The sequence below is a fragment of the Pipra filicauda genome, unplaced genomic scaffold (genome assembly GCF_003945595.2).
Source record: "Pipra filicauda isolate LSUMZ 115617 unplaced genomic scaffold, ASM394559v2 scaffold121_size3267253_pilon, whole genome shotgun sequence".
Taxonomy (NCBI): Eukaryota; Metazoa; Chordata; class Aves; order Passeriformes; family Pipridae; genus Pipra; species Pipra filicauda.
The window spans coordinates 124,847-143,883 of record NW_024103674.1 but is presented as its reverse complement, the minus strand read 5'-3'; the positions used below and the strand labels follow the sequence as shown (position 1 = coordinate 143,883).

At 48.2% G+C, this 19,037-nt stretch overlaps 1 protein-coding gene across 1 annotated transcript in view; it reads left to right on the top strand.

The window, feature by feature from the left end:
• The window catches only part of BRINP1 (BMP/retinoic acid inducible neural specific 1), a 90,425-nt gene that overhangs the window by 21,244 nt on the left and 50,144 nt on the right, over positions 1 to 19,037 (top strand). Inside the window, exon 2 of the mRNA XM_027729917.2 lies at positions 7,074 to 7,341. Within this exon, the coding sequence (XP_027585718.1) occupies positions 7,124 to 7,341 (218 nt within the window). The 5' untranslated portion in view covers positions 7,074 to 7,123. The remainder of the gene's footprint in view (positions 1 to 7,073; positions 7,342 to 19,037) is intronic.

Here is a 19,037-nt window from a genome sequence, read left to right as displayed (position 1 = left end):
GGCTCGGAGCAGCAGGACTGGCTTCAACATCACAGACTCACAGGGTATCTTGTGTTGGGAGGGACACACAAGGACCATCCAGGCCAACTCCTGGCCCTGCACAGACACCTCAACAATCCCACCCCGTCCCTGAGAGCGTTGTCCAAACCCTCCTGGAGCTCTGGCAGCCTTGGGGCTGTGCCCACTGCCCTGGGGAGCCTGGTCAGTGCCCAACCACCCTCTGGGGGAAGAACCTTTCCCTGAGATCCAACCTGACCCTGCCCTGACACAGTTCCAGCTGTTCCCTCAGGTCCTGTTGTTGGTCACCAGACAAAACAGATCATTGCCTGTCCCTCCACCTCCCCTTGTGAGGAATCTGAACACCACAATGTTCTCCTCCTCTCCAGATGAACAAACCTCATTGTCTCCTCATGTGGCTTCCCCCCCAGACCCTTCACCACCTCTGCAGCCCTGTGACACTTCACCACATACCTGTGTGCACTACTGAGCACTGTGAGGAGGTTCTCCTCTCCAAACAGACCCTTGAACCAAGAGCCTGAGGATCCTGGAATTCAGAGCCCCTTGCCCAGTAGATTTGTCATGAGGACTATTGAGGTTTAACTCCCTCTGTCCAGCACCACCTGCTCTTGTGACTTGGTGGAGGCTGCTCCCTGCCTTGCTTGGTTTCAAGCCGCCTCTCACCCTCATCATCATCACACCGGTGGTTTATAATTAGCTGAAGTGTGGGGACAAACGAGCTGAAAGCAGGTACGGAGCTGTTACCAGTGTGATTCTCACCTCGTTACAGGCAGGGAGTAATTAGAGTTTCTGCACAAAACCCGCTCCCTTTAGGCTGCTGGTTGAACTGCATTAATAAAGGAAGGTTTGTAGGGTGGTTTTGGTTCACTGAATATTCTGACAAGTTGTAAGCAAAGTGTTGACAAACTGAAGAGAAAAAAAAGCCTCTTCTCCTCGGAGTCATTTGGGGTCAAAAGTAATATTTTTATCACTGTTCTCTCTTAAGAGGATGGAGAGACAAATCAAAAGGAGAAAAAGCTTGAGTAGTTTGAAATAGAGATTTGGAAATGTTTCCCCTTGGAGCTCTCACTACCCAAACACTGACATCTCCCAATCGTTATTTTTTTCAGCATGAGCAATTTGGCAAAAGTGAAGGGAATTTGTGGACTGTGTTGGTATTCTTGGAAAGGTATTTCTCGTCCTCTCTCCTTGCCTATCCTTACCTAAAAATGTTTCAGCTGATGAATATCCCACAGGTTTAGCCACTCATGCATATTTAAAACTGAAATGGTTAAAGAATAATGCAAATTTGGACACCAATCAGTGCAGAGTTACCGAGTTTTGGGGAGGAATTCAGTCATCACTGCCTGAAACAGTGAAATCCCACTTCCATAAAGAAATAGCTTTACAACCAATTGGAATTTTACAATGTTGCATGCCACAGTCATCCAGGGACTCGGAGCCACTGCTGAATTGCAGCTCCATCCCTGACTCCAGTCAGATATCAGTGTCTGCAAGTTTGAGCTATACAGACATCTAGGTCAGAAGTGCCCAAATTCTGTTTTCCCAGAGCTCAGGTTTATCCACAGCAGTCCCTGTGACTTAACAAACCCCGACAGATTGGCTTCCCCATTCCTTTCCATCCGTGTTCCCTGTTTTCCTCTGGCTCTGACAGAAAAGGTGTCCCCAGCTTGGCTGGATTGCTGGACAGGGTTCCCAAAGCACAAGCAGAGCTGCTTCATGGGTGCTGCCTTCCAGCACTTCCCTCTGAATTAGGGGCAGGACATAAATGTTATTGCTCCAGTTGCACCTGCCACAAGTTAAATCCTAAAGGTGTAGGGCAGTAGTTACCTGTCTAGCAGGAATGTGAGTGCACAGTTAACTCAAAGCAGAGATGGCCGAATAAAATCCAGAGGAGCTTATCCCTACTTAAAATTAAGGGTACACTTAAGCTGTTTGCTGAAATGAGGTCAGACATTCGTCACTTTACAGGGTCGAGCTCTAAACCAACATAAGCTGTTTCATCTCTCCCCTGACACTTCAGCCTCTTACTAATTTATCAGCATCCTAAAGCACTGTGTGAAGTTGCTGCAGAACAGAAGTGTTTCAGATACAAATAGCAATTGTTAGCCTCCTCCCTCTGGTAAATGGCAGCAGGCAGAAGCCTCTCTCAACCTGCCAAGCAACAAATGTGGGACACAAGGAAGAATTATTGGTGCATGAAGCTTAAAGAGATAGGGGACTTATTTCTTTACTGCAAATAATATGTTCAGTAATTTCTCTTTCCCGGCTCTGCATTTCTGATGGAAATAGTTCACACCAACGAGCATGGGGGAAACAGAAGAGATGTGTGCAAGATCAATTTGAGTCTAATAGAAGGGATAAATGAAAGGTGAAGAGGTTGGGAGAAAGGTAGAAAATCCCAGGAGGCAGAGGAGTAGTGGAGGGTTCACAGCAAGCAATGGAGAGTCAGAGCATTTCATCCTGTCTGCCCATTTATAGAGGGATCTGGGGCTGCACAGCCTCCCCCAGATGAAACAAGACCTTGCAATATCATTTTGTGCAAAATCTATCATTCTGAGCTACCCCACTGTATAAAAATTACATTTTAAGTGGCTAAGTAGACACCCAGCTCTATTCTTTTCTTCTTATTTCAAGAAACAATGGGAGTAACAGCACTTGCCTGCCTTACTAGAGTGCTGAGAGCTTTAATTAATGTCTCTAATTCAATTTGAACTCCTTGGATAAAAGGCACTGCCTTGTGACAGCAAAGGTATTGCTGAAAATAGAATATAATTAACACACAGATATCAATCACGATGAAATTAAGTGTACATTCAAATACAACTTGCACTTTACAGAAAGTACTTGCCTATTTTTCCTCCAAGGATCCTGAAGACTCATAAGATAAGGAACATTTAATGCTCCAGACTGAATTTGTATTAGAAAAAGGCCACCTTAAACCACCTAATAAACTGCAAGGGGTTGTAACAGGAACCTCCATTTGCACTGAGGGATGGACGATGCTGGAAAATGACTGGAATGTGACTCAGAATCAGCACATGGAACATTTTCTTCTCCCACTACTTATTTACCCTGAACTGTAGCCCGTGTTCTGGCTCACCCACTGATCATGTTTGTTAACAGATGTGACATTTGCATGATCATGTTTGTTGACATGAACCAGAAGGCCCCAGCTCCCTGCATTGCTCTGTGGTGCTGCTGAGTGGAAAGGGAGCTTTTTAGCTTGGATTTTTTCAACTGCTGCCTTACAAAGCTGGCTGAGATGGTTGTCATTCATTGCTCGTAGGACAGAAACACCTTGTGAGTCATGTGGGCAGCAGATTTGCATTGTTGTAGATGCTACAACCAGATTCTGGCCTCTCCAACAAGTTCATGGTCCAAGTAGTCACACAAATACTGCTGTGACTCCATGTTGGTAACTGGAAAGTAAGGCCAAAAATAAGCATGCAAGGGCACTGACCAAGGTCCTAGAGGGTGTCTGGGGCAGAATTGAGCAGAACATTGGATTTCTGGATCAAAACTCTGTGTCTGACTCCCCCAAGCCTTCCCTTTAGTTCTGAGATTCCTTCTGTACCAGATTTAGCCTTGAGTCTCTAAACCAGGGGTTATAGACTTGGAGACATCACCTCCCTGCTTCTTCCGTTTTCCCTTTTGCCAGATCCCCAGAACATATTTCACATCAGTGGAGCCCCATAAAGACACCTAACAAATTAATTTCAGATTCAAGCTCGTTAGGAGTTAGATTGAATGCACCTCACAATATTGCCTTAGACACAAAATAATCCCACTTTAGTAAGCTTTATAGCTTCCATGGGGACCAGCCCTGTGGAGTGTATTAATGTTTAATGTGAAACAACATCCCTACAGCAGCTACAGGGGGGAAAAAGATACTACTAAAAAATTAAAGTTGATGGTGTGATAGCAGTCTGGACCCAGTTGTGCTCTGCCATCCTCCATTGCCTCAGGCACCATTCCCTGCTCTCAGCACTGATCCAGCTTCCAGACTGGAGATGTGGCCACTTCTTCCAGTGGTCTCAAGACATGTTCTCCCCGTGTTTTACCTCTTGGTTAAGTACCATCACAGCCCTAATCATCCTGATTCTGACTGTGGCCTGAAGGAAAGGAAAGGAGGACGAAGATGGTATGTGTGGGGAATTAGGGAACATCTCCTTTCTTTCACAAGCTGATATTTCCCCAGTGTCTGATGTTCTCGTGTGGGAGGACACACTGGGATTTCTCTTAAACCCATTTTGTTTGGCTCTTCTGATCTTTTGGTCCTCACTTGCACTGTGCTGGGAACTGGAAGGGGGCTGTCACTCCACCTTGGTGTGTAAGAGCTCCCTGCCTTTCTTTGCAATAGGAATTCAATAGAAAGTGAAATATTTAAAGGAAAACTGATCCAGGCTGGCTGATGAGGGAAGTAGTTATGGATGAGTTTAATGAACAGACAACCAAGCCAGCTTGGACAACATGTGCAGAACACCTGATCGTTATCAGCAGTGATGGCACATCCTGCTAAGGGCAAATCTGCTGAGCTGGCAGCTGCATCCCACTGTGGTGGGACAAGAGCAGCAAGGATGGAGAGCCAGCAGAAACTGTTGAACTGGAATTTGGAAATCCTGAGGGTGGGATGCAGCTGGGAGCTTTTTCCAGTAATCACCTCAGGCTCATGACTGCTGTGAGTGGAAGCAGAGGTGTACTGAAGCCCACTTGGAATATGCTCTGATCCCCTCAGTGTGGGGCTGGAAACTGCCCAAACCCCTGTTTTTTAAGGTAGACTTGAACCAGTCCTTTGTGTGAGGTGAGGGACTAAAGCATCAGGAACTGCCCTGTGTATGGGTGAAGTAGGAGTCAGGTGAAGGCTGATGTTAAATACACATCTCCAGAACAGGAACAACCTCCTCAGCCAGGAGCTGCAGATCCCATCAGGTTTAATAATAACAATACTCCCTCTGCAATTGGGAAGAAGTTTACACGTGGCCAACACAGAAAAAACGAAAAACAGAAAAACTTCCCCATGTTTAATTTTTTCTCATTTCTTCCTGCAATGCAACAGCTGAGTGTCATTTTTAACCAGACTTACACAACTCTGCCTTGTCAAGCGCTGCTGAGCTCACTGCAGCTCCACTGACACATGCTGTGCACACGTGCAGGCTCCCACACACCCCGGCTCACACTCAGCTCTTGTGCTCCCCGGCACACCCAGGGCTTCAATCCACCTGCACAGCAGACTTGCACACTCACTGCCGTGGGCTGGAGCTTTGCTGCGCTCTTGGTGACAATTCCTGGAGCATGGGAGATGGTTCATACCAGGCAGAAACGCTGATGGCCTCTGGTCTGTGCTTTGCTGCTCACACCAGCCAGGGTGGGAATGTGCGTGGCACCTCGGTTTGGCCTCCCTTACACTCTTAACAAAACCTTTTCTCTCTGGGAATTGCAAACTTTTGGAGTGCTTATGGTGGACTCAGAAGGGTTTCTGGAGATGTACAAATAAGCCTGACACTAAATCTCACTGTGGCAGAGCTCTGCATAGCCTTTCTCCTGCTTTAAAAAGTAGATGCAGTCTCTCTGCACTGTGTTTTACAGAAATAGGTGGGTATCACCTGACCAGGGGGAAAACTTTTGGCCAGGTTTGAGCTCCTCGAGTGAGAGATGCAGCCTTGAGATCGCTCTACCTGCCCAGGTGTGCACACTGTGTTGGCATATCCTCCACAAAACCCAGAAGGACAGGAGGGGGGCAGGAGGAAGAACCGGTTCCGAGTGTGGAGAGAGGAATTTTTCCGAGCAGTGATGAGGAGCACAACCCATCAGGTTGTGGTTCAGGAGAAAGTGGGGGGTTACACACTGGGTGCAGGGTGTTAACAAGCCCCTCACCTTGCCCCCAAGGGAGCACATGGCTTTGTTCAGGGAAGGGCATCGGGCCAGCAGCCTGACTGCGGAGGCGGATGATCTAACGGCTGAAACGCTGGAAATGGGAGTCAGGAGACCAGGGCTCTCTTCCAGCTGTATCCATGGCATGCTGAGTAACCTTTGGCAAGGCACCTCACCCCTCTGCTTCCCTTCCCACTCATCATATGTCTTGTCACTCGCCAGGGACAGGAGCTGGCTCGTGGCAGGGCTGTCCTCAGCCGCGCTGTGCCGGGGGGTGCGGCGGGACAGCCGCTCTCCCACCACGGCAGCGACGGCGTGCCCTGCTACAGGTGGTGTGGAGCATCCCCTGAAGCTCCCTAGTAAACCTCCTACACTGAATATGCATGTTAAATATGTCACCCTGCAGAGCCTTGATCTTGGGAAGAGCCTGGAGGTCCCACCGTAACTGAAATAGCAGCAGACCCCATCCCGCTCCACCAGACACACATCTCCCCAAACCCAGGCAGGAAAGCAGGCTGAGGACATTTTTATCTGTCAGAGTTTGGCAGGATTTCATGGTTGTGTGTGTGTGTGTGTGTGTGTCTCTGTGTGTCCGTGTGTGCTCCTCGCCGGAGCCTGGGTAATTATTTTGTTTTATTTCTTTTTTTGGCAACACTTTAAAGTGAGAGCTGGGTCTTTATAGATTGCTCAGGTTGCACAGAGTATGGATTACAGATCATCAGAGAGACATGAAAGCAGAAGACACGTTTCTCTGGCACAGCATTAAAGGGACAATAAAGGGGTAATTGTAGCCTGGGGTGCAGCCACCTCCTGTGCCCGGCCTTCACTCGCCTTTGCAGCACTGCAGAGAACTTCACGAGGGAAATGATGGAGAAGCTGGGGTGAGGATGGCTCAGGTCAGGACCCGGTTATTTCAAAGGTGATATATGCTCAGGAGGTTAAAGGCACCACTTAGGCACATGAACAAAAAACTGCCAAATAGTCTAAGCTGTAACACAGGCAAACTGAAGGCTTTTAAAACTAGATTTTTCCTGTCTATTTGCACCCTGAGAGACGGTTGTCAAAGGATCAAAGCAATTCCCATTTTTAAACTCTCTCTTTCTCTCCCTCCTCCCTCTCCTCCCCTCCATTTCTCTCTCTCTCTCTCTCTCCTTCCTCCCATTCCCTCTCTATTTCAACAGGACTCCACAGAATGGAGCAAGAATGAGAGGAAAAAGGCAGACAGAAAAGCATGAACTGGAGGCTTGTTGAGTTCCTCTACCTCCTGTTTATATGGGACCATATACTCGTACAGCCCTCCCACCAGGACCCAGCTGCTACCAACCAACATGTCTCCAAGGAGTTTGATTGGCTTATTTCAGACAGGGGGCCTTTCCACCACTCACGGAGCTACTTATCCTTTGTGGAAAGACATCGTCAAGGATTTACAACCAGATATAAAATATACAGGTATGTCGGTTCCCCGCCCGTGGCTCGGAGACCTTGTTTGGTGGTGGGAACTCAGCCAGTTCCCCTGGGCTCCAGGCTCTCAGTCCATGGGAGATGGATCATTGTCCCTGTTCCACCTGGAAACACTCCCTTGGTTTTCTGTGGTCCTCAGCTGGCAGAGCAAATTGCTTCAAAGGCTGGGCTGTGGGGCTCTGATAGTGAGATGAAAGCACTGCAGTGCCATGGCAATGTGCACAGCGTAGACGGAGATAAAAAGGGACTAAGGGTGTGGGTGTTCTTCATTTGCGGTGACAGACAGTTCACAGGCAGGTTCACAAGCAGGTTTTTCAAATCAGCGAAGCTCTGGACAGCCCAAACTCATACATGTGACTGCCAATAGCTTCAGGTTCACGTGGGCATAAAGATGTCACAGCACACATCAGTGTGACAGCTCTCACACTGCCCTGCATGAGCCTTACCTGTCTGCTGCCTACCAGAGACCTTTGCAGATTTTCTCTCCAAATGTGTTGGACTTGCTCACAGAACTGTGATCTTGGTTTAAAAAACTGCAGAGAGTTAAAAAACTACAGAAAATAGGCAGAATTTGGATTTTCCTTTGCCTTCTAGGTTTTGAAGCCTTCGTTGCTGCTTGTTTCAAGCTCTTCTTGCCAGCTGTGCTATCCAGAAACACACTTTTTTCCCTTCATTTTAACATGAAAAGCCGGGGTGCTCACATGAACCTCCCATTAGAGCAGCAAGTGCTTTGGAGTGAAGGGGAATAAGCCAGCAAGTGTCAGGAGATTTGTGCTTAAAACCCAAAGAGACTGCAAAACTCTCAGAGACATGTGTGCATTTACATAATTATATAGTCCTGTTGTGCTTCAGAAAGACACTTGCAAACACAACCATGCAAACCAGTAGGCAGGGAAGCGCCAGTGAATAGCCTGTTGGCACATGGAGACACAGGATGGCTGGGGATGGGGGAGCAGGGATCCACATGTGTGCAGGCAGTGTCCTCCCACGGGCAGGGAGCCAAAAGCCCTTGCAGAGTAATAGAGACATGCAAGGCATCGTCTCTGTGTGGGGAAGAAAAATGAGTTGCTCCTGTGCCGTGGCCTCCAGGGAGTGCAGCACCCCCTCCCCTCGCACCAGCAAGGGGAGATTAGCACAGGGTTGAAAATATTGTCCTGGCTTGTCCTCATTCAAAACAGCTCAGGGGGAAGACAGCCCCAAAAACTAGAAATTCTGCTGCCACACTTCCACTAGTGAGGTTCTAGCAGTGAGGTCTTTGCTTGCACAGAGCAACAGAGAAAACTCACCTTTTTTTGCAAAGCCTTTCTGCCTGGCTGTGGCTCTCCCCAGCTCACCCCCTGCCCTGCCTGACAACAGACACTCTGACCAAAGCCACGGATCCCTGCCCTGCTCAGTGCCCCTGGCAGCAGCTCTGCCCTTTGCTAAAGAGCTGTGCAGCCCGGGCTGCCAGCACAGCACTCTGCAGGGCTGGGCTGGGAGGGGAACCCACGTGATGGATGTGTTCAGACACATCCACGGACTGTCACTGCGGGTCAGGCCACAGATCCATCAAGCCTGGGATCCTGTCTCTAAGAATCATGGAGAAACGGGTCAGGAAGGACCTTGAGAGGTCATTTACTCCATGCCTCTTCCCCAGGGCAGACTCAGACATACCTGTGTCACGTCTGACAGTGGGTCGTGTGTGACCTGGAAGGTTTCCCGTGATGGGGAATTCACACCCTGAGCAGGCAGCCTGTGCCACAGCTCTGCCACCTCCACTCTTAGAAAGGAGCTAAAAATTGTTTGCATGTGAAGCCTGTGATTTCTAGTTTTATCTGTTAGGGGGTGAGGAACGAATTCCCTTTTGATTTGTAGGAGACTGCTAAGAATTTGAAGCCTTATCTCAGTTCAGGATAAACTTTATACATGGGAAGTGGTAAGGGATCTGTTTTTCTCTGTTTCTGCTGGATATTGCTGAAGCACTTAGGAAAGGCATTTTCCTATGTGTCATGGGGAGGACACAACATCCCCCTTCCACCATGAGAGAAAATAGGCAGCAGCATTCTGTGTGCACAGGAGGAGTCTGAGAAGGGTCTCACAGATGGTGACGATGCTGGAGAAGTCAGTGCTCACAAAAGAAACTGGAGACAAGACAAAGTCCAGTGGAAATCATCAGGGAAAGAATTTAGAGAGGCAGGGGGAAGACTGCAAGGGCACCTTGGGACATCTCATGGCCAAATACCACGCGCTGAGCTGAAGGGATTGGGGAACTCCAGCCACGTGTGTCCTGGTTGGAGCTGCTGGGAGATGAGCACTTTGGAAAAACACCCTCTGGGACTAATTTGCTCCCAGTGTGGTCACCTGAGGAGGAGAGGAAAGCCTTATGTGCTTCAGCAGAGCACATGGAGCCATCAGGTAGGAGTCTGGCTGGATGTTGGAGGGCTGGTTGTTTTTAATATTTGTCCCTGTTGGCAGAACTGGTCACTTAAAAACTGAGCCCATGCATTTTTGAAGGAGTATCAAAGTCAGTCTTGCTGTGGGGAATTAGTGGAGCCACAGTCAGTCCTGGCAGCTGAGAGCTGGACTGTGCACACCCCCAGAACATATCGTTTTACTGAAACCCACAGGGGTAAAATCTCATTTTGTGGGCTCCTTAAATTGACTCTGAGAATCTGTAAAGCTGTTGGGATTTTGTCAACTGTTTAATTCTAACACAGAAGCCTCTTTCCTACCAAATGATGTCTCTCAATTGCTCTTTGCACTAGACTAGCCCAAGGGAGGCACATATTCTACATTAAGGATATCACTCCTTTCCTTAGAAAAGCAGCTGATGTGGAGCAGGGGAATTTTCTGTGCAATCTTCTCTTCCAGTGTTCCTTTCCCCCCATATGTTTTTTGGTCAGCTGGTTTGTTCTGTGTCCCTCAGTCAAACAGTTCCTTGGGGCACTTGTGGTTTTGTTGAGGGAGGTTTCACCTGACCACTGCTCTTCTCCTAAGGCCCATAGCAGACCCCAAAGCAGCCACAGTGACCAAGGGTTTGGAGAGGATGTGAAGTCAGGCCAGAGGGCCTCCCCCACCCCCAACTGAAACCCTGTCAGCTGTTTAGTGGTGATTTCCCCAGTGTCCTGCTGTGCAGGAACATGGACACAGTGCACCAGGACTGTGCCCTTGACACTGGAAACCCTGAGACAAAGCCACTGTCGGTGCTCAGAGCAGCATAAGGCAAAATGCAGCATTTCCTCCTGTTTACAGGTGATGTTAAAACCACCAAACCAAACCGTGCAACACTCCTCCTCCCACCACTGCTGAAGTCCAGGAGTGTGTCAGCAGCAAGCACAGAGCCTGTTGCAGTTATCAGGGCTGTTCTATATGCTGCTTAAGCAGAATTGCTGTAGAACCTCATAGCTGCTGATATCTTTCATAGGATGCCTGGATTCAGATCTCCCATCCTAGCATGGAAAATAGTTCCCTGCTACAATCTCCAAAGGCTTGTTCCCTCCTCTGTGTTTCATTTCAGCAGACTTTGGGTCTCTTTCTTGCTAAACTTGGACCACTAATTTTCCTGGTCCCCTCAGTCAGGGTTTGCACCTTGCTGTGGTGCAAGGATGTGGTATTAGGAGGAAGGCAGGCAAAGGGGGAGATGTTTTCTATTAAATCATGAACAGTAGGAGTAGATACAATTGCATTAAGGAAGCACATTAATCAGCATCGATTCATACTAATAAGGGTGGTTTAGGGGGGCCTCTGGCAGGAAAATGCTGCTTTGATCATTATCTGTGCACATTGATGCTAATGCAGATAGGATGGCAGATGCTGAGAGTGGTTTGTGGGGTGTCTGAATATTCATTATCACTATCCTTGTTGTTGTTCCTGGCCATGAGAGCCTTGGGTACGAGGTACTGCAGGAAGGCTGGAAAACAGATGAAACTCAGCTTGGCTTTGGGACTGGGTCCTGCTCAGACCAGAAAACATTCCTGTTACCACAGAACAGTTACCAGCTTCAGCCCACTGCTTTGAAGTATATTGTAGGGTTGTCCTTTTTCTCTTCTCTCAGAAAGTGATTATTTAGCTACAAGGCAAAGCAAAGAAAACAGTGGGCTGAGCACTTGAATACCTGATGCAAACAGCCAGGCAGAGGCACTGACACAGGAGTTTCACTAATGATGCTGCTCAATTGAGGCCAGTTCTAGAAAAACAAATCTTTTCTAGGAAAAAATAAATGAAGCTTTGTTGTTCAAGGCTGGACATGAGAGGCAAAGAGTGAAGAGGTGAGATGGGCTCATCCAGCTGAGTAGACAGGCTGCCACTGCCAGTTCTCTGGGAAAACAGGGGCTGGGCACAGCACACTGGGAAGAGGGCAGGGAGGTAACACAGGCAGGATGTGGATTTTTGCCCCAGGCTCATGGTGTGGCTGTGGGTAAAATCACTTCTCCTTGCCCGGGTTGCCTCCCACCCCTGGAGAATGGGAGATGACAGCAATTGCCTGCTCTGCATTGCTGGGCAGACTTAATTAAATGCTGCAAGACGTTTGGACATAAGGGACAGGAGCAATATAAAATGGATGCTCACACGGGGCTGGAAGGGGAATGTGCATGTGCAAGAAGAAATGCGGATTTTCCACGTGTGGGAGTTTAATTCCATTTTCTGAAATGACAGTAGGGATGGGGAAATCTGACTCTCTGTGTAAGAGAGCAGGGAAACCCTGGGGTATAAAAAGGAGATCTGCTTCCCTTGCAGCTTCTCCTTGCAGTGGGACCATTTAGAGGCTGCTAAATTCATGAAACCTGCAAATACAGAATCCTTCTGAGACCTCTGTCAGGTCTGGTTGAAATGCACCAACAGATTCAAAACTTGGTGGGGGATGTGACACCAAACCAGCCAGTTCTACCCCATCCCTCCACCTGCAGAGGGACAAAACTGATTGCTTAAAACAAGGTCCCTGGAGTTATAAAACCAAAATGGAGCTCCTGAGACAGGAAAGGTTGGGAGTAACTGGCTACACAAGCTGGCTAGAAATTGGTTGGGATGCTGCCTGGGGGAAAAAAGCTGATTTTTTTTTTTCCCCCTCAAAATATCATTTCATAAACAGGTCTCAGTGCAGAGGAGAGAGGTATCTCCATCCTGGGTTGTTTTCAAGGCTTGGCTGGACAAAGCCTGAGCTGATGTGCTCGAGAGCTGGTGACAGCCCTGCTTCAACTGGGAGGTTGGACTAGGGACCCCCAGGGTCCCATCTAGCCAACATCTCTGTACTTTCCCTGTTCCTCCAGTTCAGAGTGGACACTACACTGCGTGCTCATAAAGGGATTTGCACTGCTGAATGCATTCAGCCACACTGGAGATTTTTATTTAGTCCTAGAAAACCCACAAATCTGGGCTACGTGCTCTCTAAACATGTCACTCCCTTGGTGAAGAGGAAGAGAAGGATCACAGAGCCAGGATCTTTGCTGTTCACGTAGCACAGGCTACAATACACTTAGAAATGCATATGCTGTTCTGCTGTTTAAATTTTCCCCTAGAGGAAAAAAAAAAAAATATATATAAAAAGGGAGGAAAAAAAAATTGGTCTCACAAAACAGCCTCACAAAATTTTCGAAGTTTTATGGCACCACAAATTAAAGACAATGAGCCAGATTCTCTGTGATAAATACGTGAAACTGTTGACTTCAAGGAAAATTCACCAATTTATTGGCTGGAGAATCTCTTGCAGCACTTCCAGCATTTCCCACTGCCCAGACCTGCTCACACAGCACCAGGGTTTTTGTGGCTGCTTGCCCTGGCTGGGAGGATAATGAGCTTTTATCATTTCTAAGCAAAAGCAACTCCTACATCAGACAACTGGGCTTGGCCAGTCTGCTTAGTGAATGTGAGGTGTTTTATGACTGGTTTTAAAGCAGAATCACAGATCACGGGATCATTTATGTTGGAAAAGGCCTCCAAGGTCATCAAGACCAACCTTGTCACCCAGCCCAGAGCACTGAGTGCCATGTGCAGTCATTTCTTGGACACCTCCAGGGATGGGGACTCCAAACCTCCTTGGGCAGCCCCTTCCAATGCCTGACAACCCTTTCCATGAGGAAATTCCTCCTGATGTCCAACCTGAACCTCCCCTGGCACACCTTGAGGCTGTTTCCTCTCATCCTGTCACTTGTTGCTCAGGACAAGAGCGAGAAGGTCTCTCCTGAGCCTCCTTTTCTCCAGGCTGAAGTTTTCTTAAAACTACAGAAATTTTGCCTTTCCTGACCAGCCCTTCCAGGCAGGTTTCATGCAAACCTGTGATTTCCACAACTGAAGAACTGATCTGGCAGAAAAGTAATTCTGACAAGGAAAGAAAAAGGAAAGGAAGAAAAAAAGTTAATTTTTAACCAGTTCACTTTTCTGGTCTCATTCATTCAGTGGTCAGGTGACAGCAAAGGGGCAGGACTGTGGGGATGGAGGCAGGAAGGGCACTAAGGGGACTAGTGAAGCTGTTTCCAGCAGCAATGTGGATTAAAGTTTTCAAGTGGTTGTGAAGATGCTCTGGTTGTGTTAAGTTCTGGCAGAGATGAGATCTCTTAAAACCTCTCCCATCACCTTTTCAGTCCATTCTTCTTCTCCCGTCTCTCCACTCCTCATTGACTCCTTTTGCTGTCTCTCTATTGCACTGAATTTAATCTACTGGTCACTAGAGCTGTGCAAATAATTGATTTTGTGGTTCACTGGTTGTATGGAACAAAAATAACATTAAAAATGGCCTGATCTGAAATGGATGTTTGTTCAACTTTTCAGCAAAATGAAAAAATGTAAACATTTCATTTCAGGCTCAGTGAAAGGCTTAAGGTTTGCTGTTTGTTTTCATTTTATTAATCCAGTGAAAAACTTTTTTTTGTTGCCATTTTTAAGGTGTAAAAGTTCATCTCAAAACACAAAGTCAAGCAGTGCCACTTAAAAAATGTCAAAAGAGAAACAATTTGATTTTTGAGCGTATTGTGTTTGGCTGTTGGCTCTTCAGCTTGAATTTGCAAGGAGATTTTATGTCCTTGAGATAGAGAAGGACAGAAAAAAAACCACTCACCGGCCATGTTGTTCATTTGGTGACTTGGAAATCTTAAAATTCCCCAGGGTTCAGCTTTGATTTCCCTTGGGTTCAGCTTTTAGCACCTTAGGAAGAAGGAAAAAAGCCCACAGTAATTTCCCCAGCACTGCTGGGCGAGGGAGTCAGAGCCAAGAGGAGCAGCAGCTCTGCTGTGGGAAGGCTTGTGCTTGCTCAAAACCCAGCTGGGTGCTGAGGCCTGGGTGCTGTGACTGTGACAAACTGTACAACACGGCTGCAGTCATAGATCCTCTCTCACACACATATCCTGGCAAGTCTTCAGTCCTGTTCCAGTTGTTTGGGTGCCTGAAGCATCCAAAAAAGCACCGTGAACGTTCTTCTCAAACAGCATTAAGGTGATGCTTAGCCCTGGGATGAATTGATAGGCACTGTTAGGCTTTTTAATCTTTGCCTGGGCTTTTTTAGTCATGCTGAAGTTCTGCTGACAAGGTTCTCCTATTAGGGTTTTATGCTACCTGTTTAAAGGGGACATCAACTTTTATGTTTTCCAGTCAGAGGCAAGGGTTTTTTAGGAGAGACAACACAGCAATTGAAGGACAGAGGGAGCTGAGATGAAAGGAGGTTCTTGCCTCTGTGTGGAATGAGCAATGGAAATCCATACAGCATTGCAGGGCAAAAAATTCAGGATCTCCATAGTTTACATTATGCATGTAAGGGAGTGATGTACATTGGTTTGTAATCAGTAAATGCCGTGCAAATAAATGGGTGTAAACCAAAAACTGAAACCTATTTCCATAGTGCATGTAAACAATGAAGCCTTCCAGTGTTCTCTTCAATGTAAATGTTAATCTAAAAATGACATTACTACAAGTTTATGCAACTTTACAAGAGAGCCACGATTTACATTCCTGTCTCACCAGCTCTAACAGCAGTTTGGCAAACAGGAGCCATTCAGTGATGGGCATAAACCAGACAATTCCAACACAGAGCATCTCCTTCAGCCACAACCTTCATTCCTCATGCAGTTCAGGGACTGGTGTTGTTACATTCCCTGCATAATGCAGCTCCCTGCATATGGGAAGATTTTCATACATTTGCATAAACAGAATAAAGGCAGAAGCAGGGGGTGGCAGGGAATGTCTGGGGCTGAGCTGTACAGAGCTGAGTCCTGGGATGTGTGAGCAGACACAGAGCTTGGCCCTGGCTGGGGCTGGAGGAGCAGCTGCTCTGGCTGGGGCTGGATTCAGATGGCGAGAGCTTGGGAACATCCCTGGCAGCTGCAGGATCTGACAGCAGGACACACCTCTCCCTCCCTTTGATATTTTGGAGAACACAGGGCAAGAGGAGGGATAAATGGCACCAGCCTTTGATATGCTTGGAGCTGCTGAGAAGGGGGAGCAGAACATCTGGCCGAGCTCCAGGGAAGGGCAGCCCCACATCCCAACTGAACCAGCCCATGGGGAACAGCACAGAAGCAATGCAGGGATAAGTTCACATTCTGATAGGGCTCTTGTGGTCAGGACACACCATGTGTGCCTGGAAAAGCAGATCCCTGCCTGGCTGCCCTGCCTGCTGACCCAGGTTATCCCTGAGCTGGGTGGGCTGAACACCAGCACAGTTCTGCAGGGCTGCTCCAGCACAACAATCCCCTTCCTCAGCCCAGAATGAAGTGTTTTGATCATCCTCCCAATGAATTCCAGAAGCAGCACAGAAATATTTTAGTCACTGAACCTTTCCAAAGAGATGTGTGTCCTGCTGGGCTTGGACAAGGGTGTCCACATCCTGTCCCCTGTGAGACCTTGCATGGTGGGGCATCTTTTCCCCTCCACATGCCAAGCAGAGGCTGTGCCCAGCAGGGCTGCTCCCAGCACGCTGTGACAGCAATGACCCTGCACGTTCATCTCCCATTTCTTCAGAGCAGCAGACTATGGTCCAGTGGCTTGGGAACATATTTTAAAGGCTAACAAGGCAAGGATTTTGCTCCCTTTTTACAAAAAAATATTTTATTTATTTTTTTTTGTGTGTGTGTGTATAGATTATTAATTCTGCTTTCAAATCAGGCAGATGCTTATTTCAGCAAAGAAGCTGTTACACTAAAAAAAAAAAGAAAAAAGCCATCCTGTTAGATGCATGGAATAATTTTATTCTGGCACCAGTAGCACTGGGAGATGGCATGACCCCCCCATTATAGGGGTTTTTCTATTTCTAGATCCCTCTAATGTTTCCCTTGGGTTCCAGAAAGTATTTTTTTCCCCTCTCTTTTTTGCTGATTGCCACCCACCAGTCTCTGTAAATGGAACAAGATGTGTCCCACCGGGGCAGCCGGAGCCATCCAGGCTGGATTCCTGTGTTAAGCTGCTAAGAGCAGGTACAGAACCCAAGGACACATCTGCACAGAAGCCCAGGGAGCAGCTTTGCCTGCAGCAGGGAGGGAGGTGGGTTTGGGGCAGCCCTTTGTGCCAGGGTCTCCCCTCCAGGCAGGGTGAAATCAAATATTCCTGTGCAGAGCCAGCAGTTCCTGTGGCCTGGGGAAGGAGCTGGAGCCCAAGTGTCCTGGAACAGCCCCAGCTTCCCTATGGAGAGCCCTGGGCAGGTGATGCCTGCTCTGCTCCTGGGCACAGGGAGGATGGAGGCAGTCTTGGGCTGCCAGGTGTGTGCAGCAGGGGTGCTGTTTGCTGGAAGCTCCGTGCCTGGGGTGATCAGACCCATTTCAAACCCGCAGCTCTTCCTCCTCTGCCGCTGACATGGTGACCATGAAGGATTTACAGGAAGCTGCCATGAGGTTCCCTTCACCAGGGAGTCATTTTTTTCCTGGTTAAATACAACCCATCAGGTGAGAAACACTGAGAGGGAGGAAAGGAGAGGGGTAGGGGTGGTATTTACACCCACCCAGCTGTCTGGGCTGAGGCACTGCAGCGCAGGCTGCAGGCAGCTGCCTCCTCCTCCTCCTCCTCCTCCTCCTCTTCCTCCTCCTTTTCCTCCTTCACTGCCAGGCTCCTCGCAGCTGCCTGGCTCTGGAACTGCTGTTCCAACAGGACAGAGATCCTCCCCATCCCTGTGCTCTGTGGTGTGGGAAAGCCTCTGACCTGCTCCAGCACCTGCCCTGGGAGGAAGCCTTGAGGTCTGGCAGCAGCAGTGGTGAGTGGGGCCAGCACAGAGGGAGGGGATCCTCCAAAGGGTCTGTGATGCTTCTAAATCAAAGTCCTGCTGACAACACAGAGCACTGAATGCCTGCCTGGGGCCCTGCTCCCACAGTCATGTGACGACATCAGAATTTAAGCTTTAATTAAGAGATGAGTGCGGGGAGGGAGGGAAGAGGCTCTGGCCCTTATGGCTGCAAAGGAAAGCTGGGAAACATGACCTGAGTGCAACCAACATCTGCTTTAATGTGCAGACAGCTCCCAGCAGAGGGGTGAGCAGCTGGGAGAGGAAGCCATTCCATCGAATTCCCAATCAAGTCAAGCCTGCTTGTGCTTCTGTTTGCAATGAAAGAGTTTACTTGGAGAAAGGAGAAGTTCCAGAAAAGCTGTGCTACGGCAGAGTTACACAGAAACACAGAATCCTAAAAAGGCTTGGGTTGGAAGGGACTTCAAAGATCATCTAGTCCAAACCCCCTGTCATGGCCAAGGGTGTCACCCACTAAATTAGGGTGCTCAGGGCTCTCATGCAGCCTTGCAGGGGCAGATTTCACACTGTCACAGCCTCTGCTTGTGGACATCTCCCAGGGATACATCTTTGCAAGGCTCATTGAGGGAGAACCCTATTTGATGGCCAAGCTCTCAGCTGGCACACCAGGCTCTGGAGGCTCAAATATGTCTGATGTTGCAACATCTCATTCCCATGAGTGAGGATCATGAAAAGGTCAGTGGAAGAGCTGTTCCCATTGTAGCTGGGACCTGTCTCTGGACTCTGACTTAGTGAAGCATCCTGACACTGCAGTGTCTGCAGTAGAAGTGCCCCTTTGCAAGGTGCAAAAAGAGTTTTCATGGACTGGTAGTGACTGGCAGGTTTGCTGGAGCATGGGCTGGGTTTGAGCACTGATTTGAGCATCTGACCATCACAGAGCACCCAGGGCATTCAGCTTGGGTGAGGATGTGCTGACCAGTGAGGGACACTGCCTGCCCACGGAGACCTGGAGGTGGAAGGAGCAGTGTTATGTCAGGAAAGCAAAGGTGGTTTATTGTCTGTGCACCCCTGAAAATTGTTTTCATTGTCCATGCATCCTTGCCTAACCTCATTTTGCTTTCCCTCCCCTTTCTCCCATGCTGGTTCATTCCCTCTCAGCAAACCAAACCTGCCCACTGAGTATTCAGCATTACATATTTCAGTGTTACCTTCCAGCTCTTAGGCAAAACCCCAGAAAGAACATTACTTTTAACTCCCCTCCAAATGCCTGGGTGTGTCCCTGGGGAGTGCAGACTCACAGCCAGGGATGAGGCTAATCAGAGATCTTGGGACACAGGGAGAGCTGTGTGTTGCATGGTTAGGAGTAAGCAGGAGAGATGGGAACAAGGCAAGAAGGTTTCCAGCTTCATTTCTGGTTAAAACCAAATGAATAGCCCCTACCAGACTATTGGCATTTTGTCTTCCTTGCCCTGTTTTCCTCCCCTTATCCCCCATTCATGCACAGACTGTGAGAGTCTCAGATTCCCTCTCCCACCTATAAAAGGCTCCC